At 36.4% G+C, this 23,221-nt stretch overlaps 1 protein-coding gene across 1 annotated transcript; it reads right to left on the reverse strand.

The window, feature by feature from the left end:
- Positions 1–418: 418 nt before the first annotated feature.
- On the reverse strand, positions 419–22,928 carry LOC104076114 (E1A-binding protein p400-like; the record flags this gene model as incomplete). Its single annotated transcript, XM_009576859.1, has 28 exons — positions 22,808–22,928; positions 21,682–21,818; positions 20,071–20,256; positions 19,704–19,844; positions 19,156–19,234; positions 18,356–18,694; positions 17,951–18,087; positions 16,287–16,456; positions 15,948–16,122; positions 15,721–15,857; positions 14,720–14,906; positions 13,518–13,681; positions 12,076–12,242; positions 10,798–10,959; positions 9,768–10,050; positions 9,011–9,213; positions 8,738–8,910; positions 7,598–7,794; positions 6,644–6,755; positions 6,116–6,268; positions 5,264–5,347; positions 4,732–4,860; positions 4,263–4,307; positions 3,991–4,144; positions 3,234–3,475; positions 2,916–3,086; positions 1,159–1,278; positions 419–609 (listed from the first exon to the last, which is right to left on the reverse strand). Coding segments are annotated over exons 1-28 (4,559 nt in total), but the record flags the coding sequence as incomplete, so codon positions are not given.
- Between the last annotated feature and the right edge of the window lie 293 nt (positions 22,929–23,221).

The following is a 23,221-nucleotide window of genomic DNA, read 5'->3' on the forward strand; positions in this document are numbered from 1 at the left end:
GCTGGCGCGCACCTCAGCCTGCCGTCAGGGCAGCTCCCCTGCCGAAGAAGTCACTGTGGTCTGATGGTCAGGACTTGGTTCCTGGAACCTTTTGCAACTAAATCTAAAATTAAATTTTAGGTGAATATTGGTTACTAGCTAAGAGTATAGAGATAACTTTGAGATAAAACTGAAAAGAAGTGACAGAGTATACAAAGATGACTGTTTAAAATTGTATTTAATTAAAATTAATTACATTTAAATAATACAGTGTCTGGGGATATACTGTTTTCTAAAGAGAAAAGGACTTACTGAAAGACTGTTGTCCCATCATTTTCACTTGTCAATAAATTTTAAAGCGAGCAATGCTACTCACTAAAGATTGTAAGATTTATTTTCAATAGGAAAATGTGAACTGAAAATAAAAGTAAAACCATACCTGATATAAGCGGAGCCATCAAAAGCATCTGCACAGTTGCCATCAGGGTGATGGTTACAACTGATGCCGTCAAATGCTTCTACTTGAAAAAACAGGGCGGGGGGTGTGGGCTTCAGCTGTGCCGGAATGGTGGGTACCACAAACACTGGCTGTAATACAGCTATGGCTGGAGTGAGCGTACATCCTGAAGCCTGAAAATGCCATAAAATAAACTTGTATTTTTAACATCTACAAGTGTTCTAAAGTGATCACAAAAGAGGGCATGAAGTCTTAAGAGGTTCTTCCAACAAGGAAGATAGAAAATTGTACTTTTTCAATGTATTTATCAGTACCATAAAATGACATTGGTTCCTCTCTAAATAGGAATTCCTTTTTCAGCATCATAGAATTCACTCTGGGATGAAGTCCAAAATTCCGTATCTTTAAGAAGGAGCTTGTCTATAATTATTCTTTGAATACTCTTCTTATATCCTTGAACAACAAGACTCTAGTTTTGGTAACATTTAAGTCCATTCACCTCCGCTCAGATAAAACGAAATGCTCTTATTAATCGATGTCCCAATTCTCCAGGTTTGCCATGAGTCCTACACACAGCCTCAGCGAAGTCAAAACAGACGCCGTAAGTGCAATGAACCTGGGCTTACAGATTAATTTACCCGGAGGAACATACTTCTCTGCCTGCAATGGCAGGAGTGAACTGAATTCACATACCACATGGCAATCATGTTTTCGTTTCTCACCTGTGTTTCCTCTTGTGGTTGACACTGGGTTTGGATTTGCTCCACTGTTTGTTCCTCTTCTTGCTTCTGACTAGGCTGTTGCTCCTGCAGTTGTGGAGCTATTTGTTCTTCAGTCAATGCCTATGACAACAGAAGTAGAAGAAGAGGCGGGATCACAGCAATATGCTGCTTTTTAATTATTTTAATTCTGAGTAGATAAAACCCGTGACTGTTACCATGAACTCATGTAAAAAAATGAGTTCCTAATTGTCTACACCAATAATTGCAACAGAAAATTCTGACTTGACAAAAAGTTATTATATATCGTGGTTGCTTGCTTCTGACATTGCTAAAATGCCAAAAAATGAGACAATACTGTAAGGGAATAGATCTGGAATGGAGAACTGATTGCCGATAGCTTTGATGCACTGATAAAGGGGATTAGGCAGTCAAAACCCATGCTGAACAAATTTTCAGTCTTCCAAAAACCCTGGTAATTTTTCTTTATTCCCAACCTTTGCAATTGTTTTTACAGGAAAAAGTAACTGAAAAATATTTGAAACTGAAAAGAATTGCAAGGCTATTGAAAAGAATGTACAGAATGGAGTTCACCTGGAAAAACTGAACGGACCTTTTTCTGCATCGTCATAGGCTCTGCACAGACAGAAACAACTTCAGACACAGGTAGTAGCTTGTCATAGTTGCCTGCATTGAAAGTAAATGAAGTAGCTTAAGCTAACTTAATTTTATGCCACTATTTTAATATTCATGACATTTTAACATAATTTTAAAATTCTGGAAGAGGACTCTGCCATTAAGATTTGACAAAGCTGGGGATTAGCAGGGAACTCCCACCAGTTCTTTACCTAGAAATATGACAGCTATATTGTTGGACCTGAGAAAAGAGCTGAGGAAAGCCTGGGCTGACCCTCCTGGTACATCACATGGAAAAATACTGAAGCACTTCAAGCTTTTCTTTACATCAGCACAAGCACAGGTTTGATTCTTTGACAGTAAATGCACTGTAACTTAAGGCTGAAGGTCATCACAGCACCTCTGACGAGAAACGCCACTGTGAAATACATTTGTGCTTAAGAGGGAAAAAAAAATCACCTAGCAGGCCACCAAACTGATTAAGTGTTAAATGGGGGAAAAATGGTAATTGACAGTAGAAGTAAACTTACAGAAACCTTTCTGAGGAACTTCTTTTTCGAGCAGTCATTGTCATCAACTCAAAGTGATTCATATAGATTTGAGTACGCTCAGAATTCTGGTCTTTAGCATAGGCTTGTCTAGCACGAAGAGGATAACCATTTATGTTCTGGAATAAATAGAAATTGAAGGCTTAGGTATCAAGAGTAAGTAATCATAAATGCCCTGTCTCAAGAATCACAGTTTACAATAGTCTTGACTGAAGTCAATTCATATCCTGTCACTTAAAAGGTAAAATAAATAGCTTCCCTGTCTTATTTTTAATATACTGATAGTGCAAACTGATACATCCAAGGTCATATAATTGTCACAGCAATAGGGAAATTGATGTTCTTAAGTGTAAAGAAACTATAATGAATATAATCTATAGTAGTCATACTGACAGGGGAAGATATTTACTAGCATTTTCTTGTATGCCAAACTATTCAAAATTCTAAAATGTAGTTATGATTCTGCTTACTAAACACTCATGTAGTCCACTAACAGCAACGAGAAATTAAAAAACAAACAAACAAACAAAAAAATCAAGTCTTCACAATGCAGTGCATATTTCAATTTAAACTCACCTTTCCTTCTGGAACTGCAAATGCTTTTATGTAATGATTTTGGCATTGCTTTGGGGAGCGATAAACATAGTTACAAGAGTTAACGACATCACTGACAACGTCCCAGTTTGCTGTCTGTGCTGGTGACACAATAGCAAGGTTTGAAGGAAGTGCCCGTAACTGTTTCACCCCGTAGGAGGCAGAGAGAAATCAAACCAGTGTAATATTTCAATTAAATGCTTTTCTTGTGCGCACAAGCATGGATAATCCTGTATTAATCAAGGTCTATGGATGCTGTAATAAACTTCCAAGTAAAAAGTTTTTGAAGTACTATCTTACTTTTAGCAGTGCCAAGTCTTCAGCAATTAGCCATGCAGGACTATCTTGCCCAGTGCCAGCAGCTGACTTGATGAGAACTGACAAAGGCCTTGCAAAATACGTTTTCTGTTTTCCTAAGAGGAGGGTCTTCTGAGCTTTACTCTTCTGTCGTGTTTTCAATATTCTTGGAGTCACTTGATCAAAAAGTGAAGGTGGAGGAACAACCATCCTTCTATGGCAATGCTTCTTTCTCTCACCTGAAGCTAGTTGACAGGACAAAGTTGTAATCTCCAGTGAGAAGGGAACTTTGTGCAGCAAGATCATGACAGAAAACTGATTGCTCCAAATCATCCAATAATGATAAGCCTTTTGCAGTACTTTTCTGAATGCAGGTACCTTCAACCTATGGTTGAACTAGTACAGTATTTGACTTGATCAGTCATTTTTAAATAGCTTCTTGCTTCACTAAAAAAAGAAGCTTAAAATAGATTATATGGATGCACAGGAGTCTCATTGCTTTAGTCCTGCTCATTTAATTCACCCATACTTCTAATTCTAAGTCCTAAGGACAAAAGCAAGTTTTCACAGTGCACTTCCTCTGCTCTCACTCTACATTCAATTATTTGTTTGAGCGATATCAAGCTTAACAGAGATAATGGTACATGCATGCCTAAATTTTTAAACACAAACTTAAAGATACTCATATTCAAAGAGTTTTCATATTGTTTCACACAAAAATGTTACTGCACCTTCCCATGCAATTCTGAATCCAACTTACAAGACAGATCTGTTCTCTGCCGCTTACGTGCCTTTCTGACAAAGGGAGGTGGAAGCTTAGACTCTGGAATCGGGGTACTACGATACATCAGACACATAACAGAATCAGTGTAGACATCATCGTGATTCTCAGGTACAAGAGGGGGAGTCCAAAGCTTAAAAAAAAAAAACCCAACACAAAACATCAACAACAACAAAAACCCCATAGTTAGCCATTAATTAAAGTATTTTAGGTAGGATTTCCTTCAGATAAAATAAGGGCTACTGACTTACAGGCATTATTTCTATTTCTCCATCTGGGCCTTCACAGACAAATTCCTGTGTGAGAAACAAGGAATTTTTGATACCTCAATACATCATCCAGCCCAGGACCCAGCATTTAGAAACATAAGCATGTTTGCAATAACTATAATAAAAAAAAGTTAGAAAAAATATATTTTAAGGAATTAATCTTAATTTTCAAAAGGCAGCATATTTTTCTCAGTCTCTTCCTTCAGTTATTATTACCTTGATACATAACTGTGCAATTCCAAGTCAACCTACAAACAGACAGTCCTCCTGCTAAAACAGCAACTTGCTACTCTACAGAATTAAAACTGTGCAGAGGGACAGCTTCAATTTCAAGAGTACAATACTTGTGCAAGGGTACAAGACCAGTGCAATATGAACCCAAGAGACGTGGTTCATAGTCACAATACACAAATTCTTTGAAAAGCAGGGACTTGGAGATCCTTGATGTTACCATGTTATAAGCATCTTCTCTGATATAGGTTAAGAGTTCATCTTTCACTTCTTGCTGAAATTTTTCTTCTGCCTTTTCCAACTCCTTGGCATGCTGATATTCCCATTTTGTATTTGCAGTTTTTAATTCCTTTTAGGAGGAAAATTTGTACACTTTAAAATATTACTGCTTTTCACAATAAATATGCTAACAGCAGTAAATTGCCACAGATTTGAGTCTGGTAACTACATAATAAATTCACTTTTTATAGGCTAACAGTCATAGCAAAGTTAGTTAAACTCAGTTTTCATTATTGGGTAAGGCCCTCATGCCAGTAAAGAGAAAGGGAAATATGTCTACCTAATTAAGGTAATTAATTAGGAACCAGTGTGTTTTTAGACCACGATCATTTCGAGCAAAATTTCAGTGCTCATAAACAAAAAAAACCAAACAAAAAACCCAAACAAACAAACAAAAAAGAAAATCTGACAACAGTTAGGGTTTTCTGTTTTGTTTTTATTAATTACTCAGAAAATGAAATATAGTTGCTTACCTTGTTGACTTTCTGGCTTTTTTGATCATTCAAAGTATGAAACAATTCCAAGAAATTCAACGCATACTTTTCAATTGGCTTAAGCTGTTCAGAAAAACATTTTGACACATGGCTAGTTATTTAGCTTTTGAATTAGAAACACGTAAATAACCAGTGATTTAAAAACAAGCAGAAAAAAATCCCAACCAATAAATGTATTTATTTCAGTTGCAAATAATGGCACCATAATTAAGGTAGAAAAGAGATCTAAGGATCAAAAATCTGACATTCTGGTCCCTAGCTAGTCTGCTCACATCCCACCAGCATCACTGAGAATAGGCTCCAACTACTGGCTTCCATTTTCCTAACTGAAAAAAAAATGAGAATCCCATTTGAGTTATTTTGCACACTCTTGACTGGTGGTTAGTAAGTAAGCAGACTGCTACTTGGGTTCTGCACAAGAAGCCAAAGGGAAAAGGAGACAATCGGAATCTGACAGAACTTAGGGAATGCTAAGAATAATCATTTCATGGTTAAGAAGAAACAGATCCAAGGACTTTAAGAAAAAACACAACCATCTGGCAAAGCACAGGACTGTAAACCAGTTTTATATCACAAGACACAATTTAGTCTAACGCACTTCACAATCCTCAGGAGAACATTTGGTGACTTAAATGTTTTAGTACATGAACAGCTCTACCAACAAGCTCAGGTTACCTCCCAGGATTGTTTCAATATTTAAGTTTCCACAGAACAGTTTCATGTAAATGGAGTGAAAATAAGGTACTTTATGAAAGCCATTTGATTGTTGCACAGGAAACTAAATTTCAAATATTTCTAAAGCTTTACATAAAACAAGAGAAATCATCGTACCTTATCCACAAAGCTAGCCCGCTGTTCTATCTGTGAAGGAACCATGGTATTTCTTGAATCATACAACTCTGAACCTATGTCATCTCTTATCTCGGATCGTGTCTCTTCTGTAAACTTTCTGGAATCCTCATTTCCATATTCAGAGCAAAGAACCTTATGGAAGCAGGTTTTCAAGTATTCAGTAAGACAACGTATGATGTCAAAAGTTTTTTAATCATCCTAAAATTGAGTTTAGAAAAGTCAGATTACAGACATATTTGACACCTTTTGCTGCAGACGTTGTTTTCGTTTGATTAAAACAATGCCAAAAATAGTGTAAACTTATTGGAACAAACACAATTTTCTTTCTAGATATTTTTATCTTCTGATTTTCTATACGAACTAACAATTCAGGATTTTTAGTGATTTTAACTGTGATTACATACCACTGGCCCCCAAACAAGTCTGGAAATTCTGATTCTGATCTAGTAAAGCACTTATTTTTTACATATCATTAAAGAACTGCTCACATTCTTAATGTTACAGTACCTGAGTTAAAAAGTCTGTTGAACAATCATCTCCTTGAGCAGGCACTTCTTGAATCAAATGTTGAATACCTTTTTTCAATAGCCTCTCTTCGACAGAATTACCACTTATAAGCCTGTAAAACAAAGAAACTCATTAAATACTGTTCCCTAGAAAACAGTGACACTTTCTAAAACTCAACTGTTTCATGTCTAATGTTCCTCACCTACGGCAGTGAGCACAAGCACTCTTTTAGAGTCCATCAGGTATTTTCACAGGAAGTTTTGTATTCTTTTTTAGTTTCCTAGAGGAAAGCTTTCTTTTTACATCTGATTTCATATTTTCAAAATGCTGGGTTCTTTGAAGTTCTTATTTTCAAAATGCACAATAAACAGTCTGTCTTATATACAATTGGATTAAAAAAAAAAATCCTTAAAATAGCAGGTTATTTGCTAACAGTGTCTGCACTGCACATCCAGGCATACCTGGCCAGTGGTGTAAGCTCCCCTCTGCTCTCAGCACATCCTTCCAGATAAAGAAACAGTCGCTTGAGAGAAGCTTTCAAATACATCTTAGAACTACATGAACATCATCATCTCATCACTAGTGGATTTGAAATGCAATGATAGACCATCAAGAAACACATTTATTGTTTTTTAGGAGCAGGAAACACCTACAGATATTAATGTTCATTTTTGACTGTCCCAACACAGAAATCCAGATGGCTTACAAGATGAAATTGGGAGGGAAAGACAGGAATAGAAGATACAGTTAGGGGAAGGACAGGGTTTTCATTTTCCCTTTAGTCTGAAGGGAAGAAGTATGTATGACTGATCCAATCTTTACAGGGATCTCAAAAGACCAAATGACTTAAACTAAAAGGATGACCTCAACCAAAAATCCTAGTTTCACCTAAAACCATCTTCCCTCTATTTTTGATTTTAAAACACCGATACTATTTCTTAGTGTAAAAGTCACCTGTATATGTGAATATCTCTGTCTCTTGCAATTTTATCACACCATTCTTTAGCCTTTGTATCCATCAGCGGATCTAAATCAGTGTCATAGAAGACAACAGTATCCGCATCTACATGGCTAACACCTGTGGAAGGAGTGTGGGAAGAAAGAATAGCACAGAAGTATCGCTTGTCTTGGTTGAAGTTTTTTATGGATTCCTAAAATGGGGAGACAAGCAACTTAATTACAAATTCATATTAATAAAGCATAAATCTCTAAACAAACTTACAGAATGAGAAGATCAGAAAAATTGCTTTCTTATTACTTCCCCAACCTACATTAAGCGTGCAAACATTTTAAGTTATCTGACTATTAATTTATGGTGCAGTCAACCAGATAAAAATCTGAAGATATATTACAGTAGTCACATTGTGTCCTTTGATTAAGCACACCTGACTGGGTTATTACATTCTGTGCGTGCTTCACCAATTTTCTTGTCTATTGACTAAAATAAATCCCTTCTATTGTGCTGCCTTGTGTTGCTTTAAGGCAAAGTATTCCTTTATGATTTATACTGCACCTGACAGAAAGCATAACAATGCAATTTGAAATAAATAATAAGAAAAGAATAACTTAACTACATTGTTAATGTTTGCTCAAATTGTAGGCCCCAGAGGATACAGAGAATCTTACCGGGGAGGGAAATGAGCATATTTTCAATTTATCCTCAGGCAATGCCAGGGCACTCTGCAGCAAACAAAAGCCCCTGGAGTAAGGCTGAGGACATGCCAACATAAAAATAGCAACTACACTTAAAGTACTAACAATGTAGATAGCTACAGATAATGAAAGCAAAAGCAATTAATCAAAACACTATTGTGAAATAAAATGTCTGTATTTCAAGCACAAATTACTCATAAACGTAGGACAACTAGTGGCATACCTCTTGGAAACACCCTGGATGCCTCATCAAATAGTAATAAGACTGATATATTTCATATATAATTACACATTTTGTGCTACAGCTACATACATAATTTGCTTAAATAACTAATGAAATTATGCAAATGAATTTTGCAAACGTATTAGACTTTCCTTTAGCATTTTCCTTCCCACTGCGAGCATCTATTCACTATTACCTTGAGTAAGAGGGCCTCTTACCAGATAATGCCAACTGTGAGCATCACTCTCATTAACTCTTACATATGTGAGAAAATGGAAGTTCAAGAAAAGCTCCAGTATATCAAGCATTGGAATCATCTGCGTCAAAATCAACACACGATGTCCGCTTGCTTTCAGCTTCCAAAGCAAGACAGCCAGAGCTTCCATCTTGCCTGTTTATGAAATAAGAACTTGAAGGTTCTGCAGGTAGCATTCAACAATTAGAGAAAGTGCATTTGCACAGTTATAACAGGTGGTGGTTTTTTTAAATACCTGAATCACGCTGCACCAGTTGGGGATCTGGAAACTGCAGAAAATGAGGCCTTGCTATCTGCTGCATTGAATGGAAGTAGGGAAGTATCTGTTCCCTTAGATTAAACTTCAAGACCTTCATTTCATGGGTATATGTATAAGGAGGATTTGCTACATACAAATACGGAGTAGCAACAGCAACAGCTGGCAATACGCGCAGATCTCTATAAAACAAACCAAAACTTTAATGTACTAATTTTTAACAGCTTGGGCTATTAACTACTCAAAAACAGTAATAAAGAAGATGTCTGCATGGAAGCATAAAGGACCTAGCTAAAGATAACTGAAAGTAAATCAGTAGATGAAGTTTTATGTTAACATCAAGTAAATGCAAAAACACTCAAGATCAGAACAAGGCAAGAGGAAATTACCACTATCTGTAAAGTTACCCAGATAAGCTGACTTACAACTCCTACTTTTTTGTAAGTATTAAAATAATAGACAAAATATGTCAAAATAAAGTAGAATTGCTATATAACTAATAACAATTGCCATGGAACTATTAAGAGGTTTAAAATCTTAGAATGATCTAAAATTATACATCAGGGACGCAAATAGATTCTTCATAAAGGAATTTAGCCTGCAATAAGGATAAAACAAGGCAACTCATTTATCACTTTTAGCATTTTACAATACTTTACATAAATACCCTGTTTTGGATGATGGTATACACTCATCAAATTTGTGCAAAGACTGCAAATGGATTTGTCTCAATTACCTAGTAACAACATCCTTCAGGGCAATCTGTTGCTGCTTCAATGTCAGAATGAGTTCTTGCAATGGATCCTCTAGAACCTCTGAAGTATTTGAATATGGAAGGCAATTTGCAAAGCCAGCCCAGCACCATTTGTTAATCCTGGTAGAATAATGCTGAGAGATTGTTCTTTCACTGATCCAAGAGCAAATTTCCAACAAGTCTCTGCCATACACGGGGGTTCTGGAACAACGACGCTCATTCCCAAAATGTATTTTGTCCAGGTATTCCTTTAGTTGTCTTTTTTCTTCAATGATACCCTTTAAATTCAAAATACTTTTCTGAATGTATTTTGACCGATAAAGCTTATGTGAAAAAGAAATCTATGCAAAAGAAAGTTGAAAATAAGTATAATTTAGTTAACGCGATAGTTCTATGAATGACTATGGAAGGAGATGTGAGCAGGAGAAAAGCTGACGACTAGTATAGTATTTGTGATATAAGGACAGATGTTAGGTTTGGTATTTTAATGAAAAATAAATCTGCTTTCCTACTCTATGCCTATTAGCAAAAATATAATGGGACTTTCAAACTACCATTGGAGAGTCCACTAGCACAGATGGATAAGACTAGTCAATTACAATATTCTACATGATTTAAATATTAAAGCTTTGACTATTTCAGCGAACAGATATGCACACATGAATCTAGGAAACTACACATTGTTCATGATCAAGTATATACTCTATCATATAAAGGCTTAGCATAGTACCTGAGTTGGACATGGAAGTGTAGATACTGTTATAGGTTTAGTACTCAAGTCATCCACTGTCACATCAATAAATTCATTTTTCCAGGAAAGCAGCAAGACAAGAAAAATATTTTAATGAAGAAAAATAATTTCATTTCAGAGACACATGATACTGCAATATAGGGATATTGTAGCTTCTAGAATTTTGATTTCTGAATAGTTAAAAAGTTAAAAAGAAGAAAGAAAAAAAAAGAGGGGGGAAAAAGAAGGAGAAAGATCAAATTGAATCGTGTAGTACCTTACCTTGATGCTTCAGACACTGTCTACCAATAAGCCGACAGAATTGACTGTAAGACAAAGTAAATGTTTTCCCTCTAAACTGTAATGTTACAGGCTTCCCTGGCTGAGCAATTCTCTCTTGTGCTCCAGCTGTGGAAGTCATTGGACTGACTATTATCTCACTGGCTGTTAGGAGAAGACAAAAAAAGTACAAGGTTTAAAAATAAGAATTTCCTCACCGTACACTGCAGGATTTGAATGGTTATCCCATGCATATAGTGTGCCCTATTTCCAATGAAGGGCAATTTTACTCCAGACATAACTCTTGGGTTGCACTTAACTGCAAACAGACTAGGTCTCCCTCTAATACTGTGTGTTCTTAAACTATACATGAAATGTTCTTCCCCTCAGTACCACTGGTAGACCTATAAAAAACCAGGATGATTTCCTAGATACAGTTTGACTGTATTTCACATGGGTACTTACTTGATTTGACAATGTACAAACTTTGCAAGGGTTTCAAGAGTCTGCACAGGTATATTTTAAGCAAAGTTTTGGGGGAAAACAATCACAGAGTAAGAGGTATTTTCCTGCACAATTCACTGTTAGCAATGAAAGAAGTTCATAGAAGAGTTAAGACTACAAAAGAATAATTTTTAGGCATAATTTTCAGTTTCCCTTCATACTGAATGCTTCCCATTCAAACATGCAAAAACTTACACTGTACCCAGCTGAAATCAATATATAGAGAATTTAGAAAAGGCCTGAAAAAGAGTGTGCTTGAAATACTGCACTACATCCCCAATCATCTGAGAACAGTCTGTTCCAAAGGGCTGTATCATATAAAAAAGACTCAGTTAATAATGACCTTTAGTAGCGGCTCAGCAGAGACCCAGAGAATGGGACAGTGGCGATGCCTAAATCTGCTCAGTCAGTTAAGAATGACATGTGTGAAAAGCTGTCTCGCAAACTGCAGGTCAGGTCTGAAGAGAGTTTCGTTAAGATGGTAAACCTGCAGACCCACAACACAACTGCCAGCAAAATTTCCACTGTTTGCCCAATAGGATCATTCTGTTTATAAAAGACAGACAGACAGATAATAAGGAATTTTGTTTTGATTTTGTGAGTGAATTTGTGAATTAGTGAATTTGTGAATTAGTGAATTGCTAATGGAACTTGATATTCAAATATGTAATGCACAAACGCATTTGCATACAACCTCATTTCTTCCCCAAATTCAAGCAATATTAAAAAAAAAGAGAGCAAACCAGAAAGCAATGGTTTATTATGTGTACAACACACCTTTCCTATGCTGATTTTCTGAAAACACGGCAAGGGGTTGTTGTCTTTGTATTTTCTCATGATGATCTGTAACTGTTGCTGTGTCCACTGTGTGCTGCAACTGAGACCTCGAAAAGTCTCTAGTCCTACCTTCGGGCTTCTGTCCATACTGCACGGGTGTAAATAACCTAAAAATTAACAAATTGTCTTTCTACACATACAAAAAACATCCATGAGGAAGTTGTTAATCCTTTCTTCCTAATATCATGTTAAAAAGCAATTAGTTATTTTTAGTCAGTAATCTGAGCTAGAAGAGGTACGCAGCTGCAGAGCACATGGCAGGAGGGATTCTGCTTCTCTCAACACGCAGCAGAAACACAATATACTGTAAAATGCAAGTACACCAAGTGCCCTGAGGCTCCAGTCTTCTCTGAAAGATTTCGTGGAGGGGTACAAGCATGACAGATCTCCTTAATATTCCTTAATCATCTTTGGAGTCTGGAGACAGCAAGAAAACTCCCCAAAAGATGCTAATAAGGATCCAACTTCTTAATGGAGCAAAGTCTTAACTATGGCTACGTGCAATGTAAGTACAAAAAGCAGGGGATCTCTACTTCCAACCATCTTCAGGCAGCCTGGTTTTAAAAACATACTGCAATTGTAAAAGCTGACTTCACAATAACGGTTTTGTGTATACTACGTCAGGGAAACTAAAGATGTCTAAATGGTAAAAGAATGAGTTCTTTTTCTACTTTATGTATGTATTTTAGCTATCACTTCCAATTCTTAAATTTCATTAACTGACAAAGCTCCCGTCTAGCAGAACTGCCTAATAGAACTAGTGCAGGACATCCTCCTTGTCACCTGTTACAGCTGTGCGTTACACAAGCTGTCTTGGGCTTCAGTAACCATACCCTGCTCTTACCAGGTTAATTTATTATAAAATGTTTAAGTCTACATTGCTCTACAGCAGAATTACATTCACTCCAAGACTCAAAAATGAACCCTCCCAACTGCTCCTCAGAAAGAAGAGTCAATAACAAAAACAAAAGGTCAAATTTTAACAGAACACCTTTTTTTCTTTCCCTTCTCCCCCCCCAAAAAAACCCTAAGATTTCTTTAAGTGCTTTGCAAGCACATCTTAGACTTAAAATTAACTAGAAGAAAAAGATCTAATTACTCTGATTTTTTTTTTTTATCAAAAACAGAGACTTCAACTCTATTGAGTTTGGCAGGAAAGATCACAACTGAGCCTTCGTCAATGAAAAGAACTATAAAGTGGTAAAAAGCAGTCTGCTTTCCCTCAGAAGACTGGCATACAGTCTTTAGCAGTGATCAGTTTGGAAACAAAAGATAGCAAGAAAAACAAATGCTTCTGAATAAACCCTCTCAGCCCTCACAAATATTACTCATTTTCACCTGTTACTTTAAATAAATCAATCAATCACTGGAACACTGCATACCTATTTGGTTTGAGCTTCACCGGCTCAAGTCTGGGCGACGAAGGAGAACAGTAAATGTCTTCAATAAGCTTCCTAGTTACCTTCAGTTTTGGCAGTATTTGTGCTTCGTAGCAAGTAATTTGGTTTTCCATCCCAATCACATCAAAGAGAGACCAGTCTGCATGCTTAAGTTATTAAAAAAAAAAACAAAAATAAAAAAAAAACCAAACAAAAAACAAAACAACCTAAAGAAATATTCTACTATCATTCAGTTGCAGTAAAAGAAAATAATAGTAGTAATAATACCACATTATCTGAGAATGATTAAAAAGCTCACAGCTGATGCCAGAATTAAACCAAAACGTGGAGAAGCCAACTGTCATGTGATTTTGCAGAGAGCAGCTGCCATTACTTTAAAAGGTTTCAGCAACCTACACCGTGAAAATAGAGCATTATGCTCATGTTACCAAGAGTCAAAAAGAGGACAGCACTCTCAAATTACAAGCTCTGCAGTTAATTCAATGCTTGTAATTAAAACATTTGTCTTTGTAGAACTGTCATTCGAGACCCATCCATTCCCACCTTGATACATTAACCCTACTTCCTTCACAAGCCTTTGATGCTCACCCTGTCCCCCGCCCCAAAATGATTTTTCCAACAGGCTTAAAGGAGTAACTATTTGAATTTCCCGGGACACATAACGCTACTGTTTTAGCTTTGTCCAGTCTTTCTTAAGCCTCTAGTATTGCTGAAATCATTAGAAAAAAGATGCATGAAACCCCTTGCAATAGAACTTTAACAAACAGACTATAAACTGTAAACTGTAGAATCTGAGACAGCTTCTCATCTCCAGAGCTGTACACAGCTTAACTATACCCTTACTATTCCTCAGGACAGGACAAGAATGGCACCTTTCCCTGATTCCAAGGCCCATCAGTTTCGGTTAATTGGGAACTTTAAGCAAAACCAAAAAATGTTGCAAAATAGTCTGACGTCCTTTGACAAGGATAGCAAATTCCCAGCATACCTACTAAATTCAGTACTACCATAAACTCAATGGCTATTATTTATAGTCTTAGTTGCTTCTAAAAATAAATGAATTAGCAATTCAGATTTTGAAATTTAATTGGAACCTGAATTATGTGTAAGAAATTTTATGTCCTAAGCCACCTGCTCTCCCAGTCAAATCAAGTCAAGCACAAGAGAATTACTTCCCTACTCACCTTCCAAAGATCCCATCCTAATGCATTCAGCACTAGAGAAGCAGTTGTAAACTCCAGCGTGTCTAATACACAGGAAGAACTTGGAAGCCAGGGACTTATCAGATCAGGATGGTTACACACCCTTAGCAGCTGTGTCAGAATATGGAGGACACTGACAAAGCGCCCACTTCTAAGACATTCTTGAGTTCTGTTATTTAAAATGAAAGTATAATTTAAATTATCTTTAAAAAACAGTGCTTTTTAGGAGCTTAGATCTTTCAGCACGCTCAAATTGTTTTTCTGAATAAATCTGATAACTACCAATTCATCAAACTTAGTAAAGTATGAGTTTAAAAATGCAGTCTTCCATTCCTCTAGCTTCTCTCACATTCACACAAACTTTTAATAATTTATAGAATATCTTCTGATTTTAAAACTCACATTATCATAAACCTGAATTTCTCAAATAGCCACTCTATTTCAAATGGAAATGACATCAGATAATATATGAAACACATATTGTCAATATTAAGGACTTTTTTTTTTAACACCTGAATAAATACCACTTTAAATTATCAAATTCACGGGAAAATACAAACTAGACATATCAGAAAAGCAATGTAACATATAACCTAGGATATTAGTTCCTAAATAACTTAAGAACTACATTTAGACAAAAACTGACACATGGTCAATTGTGTCTAAGTTATAAATATTTTGTCCCATATATATTTTGTCCCATAATCTACAAATACTGTTTATTTATGCTTCTTTTCACCTTGTAAAACAACTAGATCTAAATAAACAAACACAGAATGAAGAAATGGCTGAATGCAATTACCACTAAGTGTAGAACATGATTAGCCTGCACAGACTACAATTATGCCAATGTGCTTTAATCTTTAGGTTTGCCCATGCCTCACTTAGAAATAACACATAGCAAACAAGCTCTCTTACTGTAACTGAAATGGTTCCTAACTTTAACGGTGAATGAACAATTAAGAAATACTCAACAGATGTACCTCGGTTGAGACAAGATGTCTTTATACATTGACTTCTGCCGATTAGAAAGAGAACATGTGAGTATGTGCTCATATTTCCTTGGTAACTGCTTCTCAACATGAATTTTGGACCTCCGCAAAATAAATGACTGTACTACCTAAAAGAATACAAAACAATAATTCCCTAATTGTATTTCCTCAGAGAAAGAGATACTAGTATTAAGACACTATCCTCAAGGGAGACGTACTCTCTGCAGTCTCACTGCAACTCTCTGGTAATGATCTTCATTCCCCTCCACAGATGCTACCTTCGTAAAATCCAGATAGGATTGGGAAATCCCTGGAATCAGGAAACAGGCAATGGCCCACAGATCTTCTAAGGCAGTAGGCAGAAGCGTATCCATCAAGAGTAAACGATGATGACTGTGAACAATGAAGATAACAATTAAGGTAAGATCTATTTCATAACTTAAATTACATCACAGCATGAAAATTTAAAACCACCTGCAGTTAAAAGCGCTGAAGTTATTTCAGAAAGTAACTGATAGACAAAAGCAAAAAGAAAAATTTGAATGAATGCTTCAGACCTCCGGAGATTGAATATTGTGTCCCAGTGTTTCTCTGTCAGACTATTACCATTCTGCCTCTCATCTAAAACTAGGTACCTCCATCGTACTTTCATGAATGCTTCATAGTCTTTAAAGAATTGCTTGCAGGAGGCAATACATACATTAAAGTCGTTGGGGTCAGTCCATTCCTGCAACATAAAACCACAAAAATCCTGAAGGCTTTTTTGATGGCTTTCAGAGCAAAGATTATTAAGTGTTTCCTCTTCTGGTATTAAAATAGATTATCTTGCACTTTATCCCAGTGCAGTTCTTCAAAGCTTTCAAAATCCCAAAAGGGAAGAGAATGATCAGTTTAACTCTCTGGTTATGATGTTTGAAACATTATATAAAATATCCTTAACAGAAACTGGTTTTTTTGAAGAAGAAAAAACTTTTCCTACAAAACAGTAGACCAAGCTTCCTAGCCATCCAAAACCAATTGGCAATGAAAAGCCATCTTTCCTTATACAGTTTTAAATTGTTCCTTGAAGAATTTGGACATGTTTCAGAATACTTATACTTGTTGTTATAGGTTATCAATAGTATTCATACTTAATGGATAAATTATCATCTCCAAGATTCATATGTGTCAATCTTGAGGTAAATTCTACCCGGAAGTATGAAAATTATTACGGACTTGATCGCAGAAGCTGTCAAATGTATGAATTAACATCCTAATATTTACTTTCAAAGGCAAATAAAAAATTAGAAACACAAGACACAAAGTTAGAATTGCAAGAATGAAAGGAAAAGTCACAGACCTAAAGGAATAAATATGCTCAAAGCTATGGCAATTTTGTTAATTTTCTTCTGCTCTGCTCAGGTCACAAGGCAAGAAAAAGTTATTACATGATTTATATGGCCCAATTCTACAAACTTAAGAGAGAAGTGAAAAATTGCTAGTAAATCTAAAATTATATGAAGGACTCCAACATGGAAAGAAATTGAAAAGTAACTAAAAAAGACACATCATCCCAAAAGGAGGGATAAAAGTCGTACGTTGTAAAAACATTAATGGAGGAACCCAAAAAGATCCTTGTAACTATGGAAATTGAAAATACAAAAATTGGGGGGGGGGGGCGGAAGCAGCAGCATATTTTGCAAATAAGTTTAGTGAAGTTTTGAACCCTGAAAACACATACATGGCTTCTAAGCGACAAAATACACACCAAACTTCCTGTCTTGTTCTGGATTACGCATCAATTTCTCGTCCAAAAAATACCTAAATTCAACGCATTTTCTTAATAAACTTCTGCAAATACTAAGATGAGGTACAACTCACTGGAGCAAAAATGTGACTTTCCCCAAACAGAGATTAGGTACTAGTCAAATATATCTGTGCAAAGGGACATCATGCCAGTGAGTCCCAACTTAAAAAGGCTAGCCAGACATTGCTGGTCATCAAAGCAGATTTTATGGGTAGATATCAAACTCTGCTTATGAACTAGCATTCATGAAATGAGGAAATACCTTCATTCTTTCAGTATGCTACATAACAAAAGAGAAAAGAACCAGGTTGTGATATCACTATACTTAAGTTTTTTAACCATAATAGTGTAATTGTAACTGAGGCTGGTATTTTCTTTCTGTGTAATGCTTATGTTACCCAGTACATATGTAGACGAAACAATGTTCCACAATACCTGTCCTTTTTTAAAAAGTTCTCCTGGGTTCCCAAGATACAGAAGAATTTTCAAAGCAGGACACCAGCATTTCAGTTCAATCTTCCACTTCAGCACATTAAAGTTTTGTGAAACAACAAGAATAGGACCCCAGTTACCTATAGAGATAAAAGGTACAGCATGGCTGGAAATGACTGCATGCCACTTCAGAACTTACACGAAAAGGCAGTTGTGCACATATGCACATACACATGCACTAACAATGAAAGGAATTGTGTATCCTTTTTTATAGAATTTATTCCAGGTATATTTCTTTAAGTTACACATATTAAAAGCAATTTTTTTTTCCTCTTCCTGAAAACACATTCACTAATGAACTGTTAAAAATACAGATTTCTAAAATAAAAGATCTACAATATTTCATACCTTCATTACATGCCAGGTGTGCAAAAAAAGCAACAACTTGCACTGTTTTTCCAAGTCCAGCTTCATCAGCCACAATGCCATTGAGATTCATCTTATACAGCTTTGCCAACCACTCCAGTCCAGTCTTCTGATACTCTCTAAGAGTGCCGCACCATAAAGATGGAGTATCACTTTTTACTACTGTTGCGATTTGAGCACTGCCTTTGGGTAACAACGCTTCTGCAGCAGCAGCAATGTCTGCTAAATCTGCCATGTATTTCTTTACAGTAGATGTGAGAAGATCTGGAAGCACCACTTCCTTCTGAAGGCTCTCTTTCTTATTCAGAGTCTGTCTTATTTCTGCACAAAATAATAAATCATGGTGCTGCCATATCTGAGATGAATAATTCATTTACAGATTTGATGCCATTTACAGCTAATCCAGGGTCTAAAGAACGCAAGAATTCTACACTATAAGAATACTCTAAGTTTGTCAAACTTGCCCACATAAACAAGGGCAAACTGCAGTGGGACACAGGTGCACACATGATAGTTTTAGTGAATTCAGTCTCATGCATGGCCCCCAAGCTACACAAAACTAAACCCTGATACAAACAAGAGCTCAGCCACAAAAAGCCTTTACAGTGCGTGTATCAAAGCTTTAGTTAGCGATTTAGAGAAAGGAGATATTGATGACTCAAAACTAAGACCAAAATACTAGCTCCTAAACATTTATTTTGGTAAACTCATACTACTACTACTAGTACACAAAAGAAAAAAAAAAAGTTACGCAAAAAAAAGAAGTCCTAGGTTCTTATTACCTTTTTTTGAAATGTTCTGTAAGCTTAATGCTTTCTTCCTCCTCTCTTCTAACTCTACTTGCAGTTTTAAATCTACCACCTAAAATGGAGAGAGAGAGGGGGGAAAATTGCAGAAGGAAATGACAAACATGAACGCACTTAGCTTCAAATACAGCTATGAATTACTTAACATTTCTTCAACAGTAAGACAGGCATCAGACATGGCTACAATGCAGAGCACTCAAAGAAAAAAATAGCGTTTACAAAACTAACTGTGAATAGAAGTCATCCACATAATAAGCGAGAGCTACCCAAGAATAACTCACATCAAAACTTAAACGTCCGCAGCAAGCCAACTGCACCAACTAGGATTAGTGCAGCACTCTCCTTCATGACATATAAGGCCTGCAATTATTCATGCAACCGTAACATGAAGCTATATTTACCAACAGATAATATTCACCACATGGGCTGAGCAAAGCTCAGTTGTAAGATTCTTGCTGTTATGGTCCAATAGGTTTTTATTCAGTACATCTTTAGATTTTCTTTTTTTCTTTTTTCACATTTACCTGTTCCATGGTGGACCAGAAACGTTCAATTTCTCTAGCAGTAAAAGCAGCAACAGTCCTCAGTTGCTTCTCTTCTCTTTTCTTGCATGTTTCCTTATGAAGTATCATATCGTCATGATGACGAGCCACACTTAAAATTAGCTGAATAAAACCATAAAATTGTTTTAAGTTTTTACTGTTCTATCTAAAAAGCGTATTTCTAAAGAACGAAAAAAGACACAATCCCTTTAGGAGTACTGCCCAAACTTTACAAACACAGTGGAGAGGCAAACCAAAACACACACATCCTCAGTGATCATGTCCTAACCATGAAAATGCTGCCTATTCTTCCCCCCTTTTCTGGTTGAAAATATCAAATTCACATTACTCTCTTGGCAGTTATCATCTTCCATCTTCTTTCTTGAACAAAATCAGTTGCCATCCACTGCATTTCTTCCAAAAGATAATCATGGTGTGATTTGTGCCGTGGAGCCTCTTGGAGTTTGGGCAGACGTTTCAGAGACCATAAACCTTCTTTCCTCAGTGCTGTTACTCGCTGCAGAATTTCATTTTCCTTCAAGTAAACATAATCAAACTTATGCTTCCTACTGCACAACACAAAACCAAGACAGAGACACTGTGAAAAATGTTACATGAATAACCAATAGAAATGATTATTCAGTCCTTGGAAACATTCTACGCTGTTTGAAGTTGCACTTTATTAAAAGATAATGAATAACACATCTTGTGCAGATTTATTGTAAATTCTCCGAAGGACTTTGTGATGCAGTGGTATTATGTAAAATCAGTAGAGAAGTTTGGGATGCAATGGTACTCAGTCTTGAGAACTTTATTTTTTCCTCTTAAAATATAGTACCTCTAGATCTCATCAGAAGAGCAGGGCTGATTCAGTGAGAATTTTCACAGAATTGAAGTGCTCTGCCAGATGGCAGATGGACAGAATACTCTAAAAAGTTCATGTAAAAATGCATTTAGTTTATGGCATTTTTATTAACACATGTAAGCATCCTGCAACTGCTGGCAAGTAAGCACAAGCAGCGCAAATTTTCATTGTGATTCCTCCCCCCTTATTCTAAATATGCTGCATAAAAAGTTAAAATAATTGATTCTGTTTAATTAAATATCCTTCTAGGATTTCATTACAAGAACAAATTCTACTTCCCTAGAGAATCTGCCTGATTCCTTCTCATTCCTTTTCTTTCTTCAAGAAAAATCATATGGCATGTCTGCACCACTAATTAAAACCAAAAGAGAGAAACAGCTATCTACAGAGCATTCTAAATTTAAATGAAGACAACGTTTTATTGTAATGAAAGATTTATACCCAGATGTGCCATACAACGGCTATCTGAAGCAAATTATTGGTGCTTGGTAAAGTCTTTTGCAAAAACTACTGAAATTATTTGCTCCTTTCTCCCCAAGCTGGAGTAATATATTCCGTCATCCACAAAGTCTCAATACAAAACACAAAGGACAACACTGCCAGGACACAGTGAGAGGTTAGCACGCTGTTCTCTCTTGCTGCACCTTGTAACTTACTTACTTACTTGCAACCTTCCACACATGTCTGAAATTTACTTTGAAGCATGAAATGAATTTGATTCAATGAAAATGAAAATCCAGCACAAGAATATTTAAACTGAGAGTTGGGTAGACATCACAAATGACATAAATGAACAGATATGTTCTTTACAGAAGTAAAATTTCAAGGCAAAGTAGCGGTAAAGTGCCAAAAATTAATCTTGTCTAGACTTAACAAGACAGATGTTACCACTCTGTTTCTGAGGATACTCTCTTCCCAGTATTCAGAAAGACTATTTAATGGTGCAGAATACATGACAACAGCAATTACAATACACAAAAAACAGCTGTTCAAAGCTGCATACAATGTAATATGCAAATCTGATACCTGTTGTTGTATGGGAACTGGAGTTGGGACCAAAATCGCATGCCTCTTATCACAGCCTGCTGGTTGTACCTGCTGAAGAAAAGCTGGGTTCCTGCTGTGTAGAGCAGGTAAGGAAGTATGCAAACTTGACAAGTTTGGTCCATTTTGCTGTTGGGCTTGCTCCTGGCTAATCTGTTGAGCTACCTGAGGAACAGGAGGCATTCCACCTGCAGAGAAACTTTTAAAAATTGCAATTTTAGTAATTAAAAGAGCGGAATATCAAAAAGAACCAAAGTAAGTGGCAATACAGACTGTTACATAGTTAGTCAAATCAACCTTCTACCATACCACAATACAATTGCATACCTAAAAGCTATGAAGATGCAAATCAATCAGCATGCTAGTCTAGAATGTACTTCTCTGCTCTTTAACCTGACAACAGGAAGATCTTTTTCAACAACATCCAACAGAGAGGTGATAGCTAGGCAACCAATCTCTATCAGGGTATCAGATGACAAAAATGGAAAAATTTCATGCAACAACATCAATTAAAGAAAACAACAAATTAGTCACAGAGGGTACAAATTTAAGCCCAATGCATGGAAAATGAGATGTGCAGCGCTCACTAAGATTTCTAAGATTTTCTCCAGAGGATTTTTAAATCGTACAATAATTGGTATTAGATATAATGTTACCATTACAGAAAATCTCATTAAAGAAATTATCTTTAATTACAAAGCTTAAAACTTACATTTGATCATACATACTTCATCATAAATCATTAATATATGTACTAGATGTACCAGCATTATTTTAAAGGTCACGACATTTTTTTTAAACTGTTATCAAAACTAATTATGAGTCTCTATTTGAAGTACTATTTTGGAACTAAAATAAAGTTAACCTAACAAAGTATCTCATTATCAATAAAATGGTGCATCGGTCTACCACTTCCAAAGCTCTATTCACATTTACCTTTGATTTCACTTTTACATTCTCTTTATTTTGCTATGAAATGGTTTTTATGGTCACAGAATTGCTTCCTGCCCAACTTTCATAACGAGAGTTCATCTCAATGGTCATTGACCTTTTAATGCAATTTAACCACTTGAATTCTTTATCATTCCGCTAGATTTATCCAGTTACTTTATTTCTAGCAGGCAGACACAGAGGATTCCTGCAGCACATACTGAGTCTTGACTGGGTACATTTGTACTTTGAAGACGACACAGGATAGTCAACAGGCGCTTTAGGCTTTCCCCAGCACACGGACTCACGACGACCGACACCGCAGCCAGTGTGGAGACGGAGAGGCCGGTGCTCTCACACACGGTCATGCGCTGGAGACGATGGAAGCTCTAACAACAGGGTGATGCCTGGCGTCAGTCACGCCGTTCCCAAATCTCTCGTTTCATAAAGCACTGCCATCTGAGGGGCAGAATGGTTTATCCTGTAAGTATATTACAGCCACATACGCCATTAATACAAACCCAAGCAGGGTTTAAATGCTGCCTTGAAAATGCGGTAACGTCTGCAGCACTACTGGCCAGAAGGTTTAGTGCAAAGATGAAGTTAACTGAAGGTGGAAGGGCCATGCGTTATCAAACCTCCTCTGCTGCACGACACACTG

This window comes from Fulmarus glacialis, unplaced genomic scaffold, assembly GCF_000690835.1.
Source record: "Fulmarus glacialis isolate BGI_N327 unplaced genomic scaffold, ASM69083v1 scaffold45484, whole genome shotgun sequence".
Lineage (NCBI taxonomy): Eukaryota > Metazoa > Chordata > Aves > Procellariiformes > Procellariidae > Fulmarus > Fulmarus glacialis.